The 3,772-nt window shown below is 42.0% G+C and overlaps 1 protein-coding gene across 1 annotated transcript; it reads left to right on the top strand.

Annotated features, from left to right (window-relative positions):
- Positions 1 to 2,193: 2,193 nt before the first annotated feature.
- Positions 2,194 to 3,483, top strand: SS1G_09934 (DNA-binding protein creA; the record flags this gene model as incomplete). Its single annotated transcript, XM_001589250.1, has 1 exon — positions 2,194 to 3,483. One exon carries the CDS (start codon positions 2,194 to 2,196, stop codon positions 3,481 to 3,483), a length of 1,290 nt encoding a protein of 429 aa, XP_001589300.1.
- Positions 3,484 to 3,772: the final 289 nt, after the last annotated feature.

Here is a 3,772-nt window from a genome sequence, read left to right as displayed (position 1 = left end):
GTAAATGTAATGTAAGGTGATGCTAAGGTAATGGCACTTGAACAAAGCCAAGAAAAGGTACATAACCTACTGTTACATGCAGTACAGCATCGTCGCAGGGCGCATAATACTTTTATTAGAAGTGAGTACCTATGCAGGCAGTGAGAAGAGAAGGGAAGGGAAAGGAAGGGGTATGACATGGTATTTAAAAGGGGACGGATGGGGGAAGGAAGGGAATTGAAGGGGATAATTCGGAAAAGAGGTGGGAATGACTAATGATGATGATGATGATGATGATTATGATTATGATGGTGGTGGTGATGATGATGTGAAGATGATACGATTGATATAATAATATACTATCTCCTGCTTCCTGCTTGTTCATAAGGTTTATTCACGAGATACGTACAGATGTTCAATAGGTACTCATATTCATAGATATTCAATCAAATGTCATGTTCACATCGATCGATCGATTCAATTCATTTATTAATCCGTTTCAATATCCAATATCCAATGTCAATGTCCAATGTTCGTTCCATTTTGACTTTAACTTTAATAATCTCGGTGCTTCTTTTCCTTTCTCTCCAATGATTTGATTAGAGGAGGGGAAACAATCATTCATCTGGTTAGACTTTGTGGGGGTTGACTTCTTTCGGTGTTGGTCTGGGGTATAGATAACTGGCCTCTTTTGTCCTTTCCTCGTTGGAACGAAACGATGGGGGGATTGGGGATTCATTCGTTGCATTGGATTGGATCCCCAGATATTGGATACGATAGGTACGGCTATACAATTAAGCCTTGTTTGGAGTGAGGGAAGGGAGTGAGAGTCGAGAGATTGATTAGTAAAATGATGATTCGGTGAGTTGTGTTGGGGGGATTTAGATAGATACGAATATACAGATACGATACAGATACAGATGTAGATGAGATAGAGATGTAGATGTAGATATACATACATACATTGGATAAATATCTTTTAATCTCCAGATTTTATCCAAGTCGGTCTAGAGTAATTATCCATCTCCAGCTATCTGTGAATATCTTTCGATCTAGAAGACCGAGATGAAAAGGAAAAAGGAAATGGAAAAGAAAACGAGCTAAAAGAATAAAACTTCCCATCCGAATAATGCTTATCCTCTTGTGCACATTCCCTTACCTAAAAGAGACAAGCGCCGGTGAAATTCAAAAAATCCCACACTTTTTTTCTTCTCCCTTGGACTGGGGACTGACACAAACAACCCACGCCCCCCCATGCCCCTTCCCAACTAGTTACTATACGTACTAATAACACTACTAACTTTTTCCGCCCACGCACACTTCACTTTCCCTTTGCTCTGATACACCGACACTAGTTTAGCGTATTTTTCGAAAAACCCTGACCCATTTGGAAAAATTAAATTCAAATCAGCTTTTACGGTAATGGAAATGCATTTATTATTTGGGAGTTGCACTTATTAGTTACGCTTAACACTTACGCTTGCTTAATACACTTATTAACAACTTCTTCACATCTTTTACATTTCGTATAAGTTGAAAGCAACCCCCCTCTTCGGCACATCTTCTTTTCCGTCTTCTACCCCGTCATTTTGGTATTTTTCGAAGCAAAAAAGAAATCATACCAAGATCCAGTCTCACTTCCTCTACCAAAATCAACATAAACTCATAAACACTATCCGACGCTATACACTCCTCGACGCTATCCAAACGCAGCGCAACACAACACAATCAATCAATCATTCATTCAACAAATCACTCAACCATTAACCTTGATTGAAAGACAACCAACCAGAAATCGAAAAAACCCACCTTGGTCAAACCAAAATACATCCCCCCATCCCGTAAATACTCGTTACCTCATTATATTTATTATTCACAAAAATAAAGTCTCAAAACTTATTATTCACTCCCGCTCTCCTCCGCTTCGGCCTTACTACAAGTGAACATAACCCACTTTATTAAGGCTCACCCACCATTACCACTTTGTATATATCACTGACGAATTCCCCCCCAATTCCAACCACTTCAAAAAAAAAAGTTTTCGGCATTTTTGATTCGAAATTGACTTTTGTCTTCGTCTCCTCTTTTAACTCTCCGTACTATTCCAATCGCATCTCAAGTCTTCCTTTTTAGGTTATTAGACTTTATCGAGGGAGTAGGGGAAATAAAAAGTCAACACTACAAATTGCACTTATTCGCTGCGGCGGCGATCACATGCAACGCGCTTCTTCCGCAGTAGATTTTAACAGTCTACTGAATCCTCAGTCCACTCAGGAAAGAGAACATCAAGCTGCTCGACAGAAATTGGCCTTGATTCAGCAGCAGCAGCAACATCAAAGAGAAGCAGAAATGGCTGCCATCAGTATGATGCCAGCTATGGTCGGTGGACACCATGGAGATGATCGTCAAGATTTACCTCGACCATATAAATGTCCTTTGTGCGAAAAGGCATTCCATCGTCTCGAACATCAAACTAGACACATTCGGACTCACACGGGCGAGAAACCTCATGCTTGTTTATTCCCTGGCTGCACAAAGCGATTTTCACGTTCTGATGAGCTTACCCGACATTCGAGGATACACAACAATCCAAACTCGAGAAGGAGTAACAAGACACAACAAGCTCCTCAAATGGGTGTCCCCATGCATTCAGAGTCGATGGCTACCATGATGCCACCACCAAACAAGAACATTACGAGATCAGCACCACCATCCGCTATTGGTAGCCCGAATGTGTCACCACCCCACTCGTATACTTCCTACAGCAGCAATCACCTTTCGAGTCTCAACCCTTACGGAAGAAGTTTAGGAGGAAGCCCGAATAATGGTCAAGCCCCTCTCACAGACATCAACATGCTAGCTACTGCGGCGACACAAGTTGAGAGAGACAGCAGCACAACCGCAAATCATTACTCGCAAGCACGCCATCAACCGTATTATAGTCACAGTAATCACAACAGCAGAACTCATCTTCCTTCGCTCCAAGCTTATGCCATGACGAGAGCGCATTCCCATGAAGAGGATGATCATTATGCTCATCGTCACGCGAAACGTTCTCGACCCAATTCACCAATGTCGACAGCACCCTCTTCACCCACATTCTCTCACGATTCCCTCTCTCCAACTCCTGATCATACTCCGCTCGCCACTCCTGCGCATTCGCCTCGTCTGAGACCTTATGGCGGTGGATATGATTTGCCGGGTATTAGAAATCTGTCTCTTCATCACACTCCTGCTCTTGCACCAATGGAGCCTCAACATCTCGATGGTCAATATCATGCTACCAGCACCACCACAACGGCTACAAGTGCTCCAAGAATGGGTCTTACCATTTCTGACATTATGTCAAGAACGGATGGTAGCACGAGAAAATTACCAGTTCCTCAAGCTCCGGTCGCTGTACAAGATCTTTCGAGTCCTGGTGAAATTGGTTTTAACACAAGTGGTCAAAGTAGTACCACTGGTAGCGTTGCTGGAAACGATCTTGCTGATCGTATGATCTGAGGATGATACCCTGGCATTGTCTTCAACTTTTTTTTTTCTGGAACACTGATTGCACGACTTTCAATGCTCCAATAAATCAAATGGTAATATTGTTATTTCAGGCGGTTAAATCTTCACCAATATAATGGTTACGAAATTACCATGGACATTTCTTCATCACGAAATGACACGTGTCAAACAAATAATTACTACGATTAATATCACCTCATCGAGCCTATTGTCAAACACCACTCATGACCTCATCAGAGTCAGTATCTCGACTCCTCACTCAACATTTTATTTGGTTCAT

This window comes from Sclerotinia sclerotiorum, genomic scaffold (genome assembly GCF_000146945.2).
Source record: "Sclerotinia sclerotiorum 1980 UF-70 scaffold_14 genomic scaffold, whole genome shotgun sequence".
NCBI classification, from domain to species: Eukaryota; Fungi; Ascomycota; class Leotiomycetes; order Helotiales; family Sclerotiniaceae; genus Sclerotinia; species Sclerotinia sclerotiorum.
Note: the sequence above shows the minus strand (reverse complement) of the source record. Positions and strands in the feature narration are given on the sequence as shown.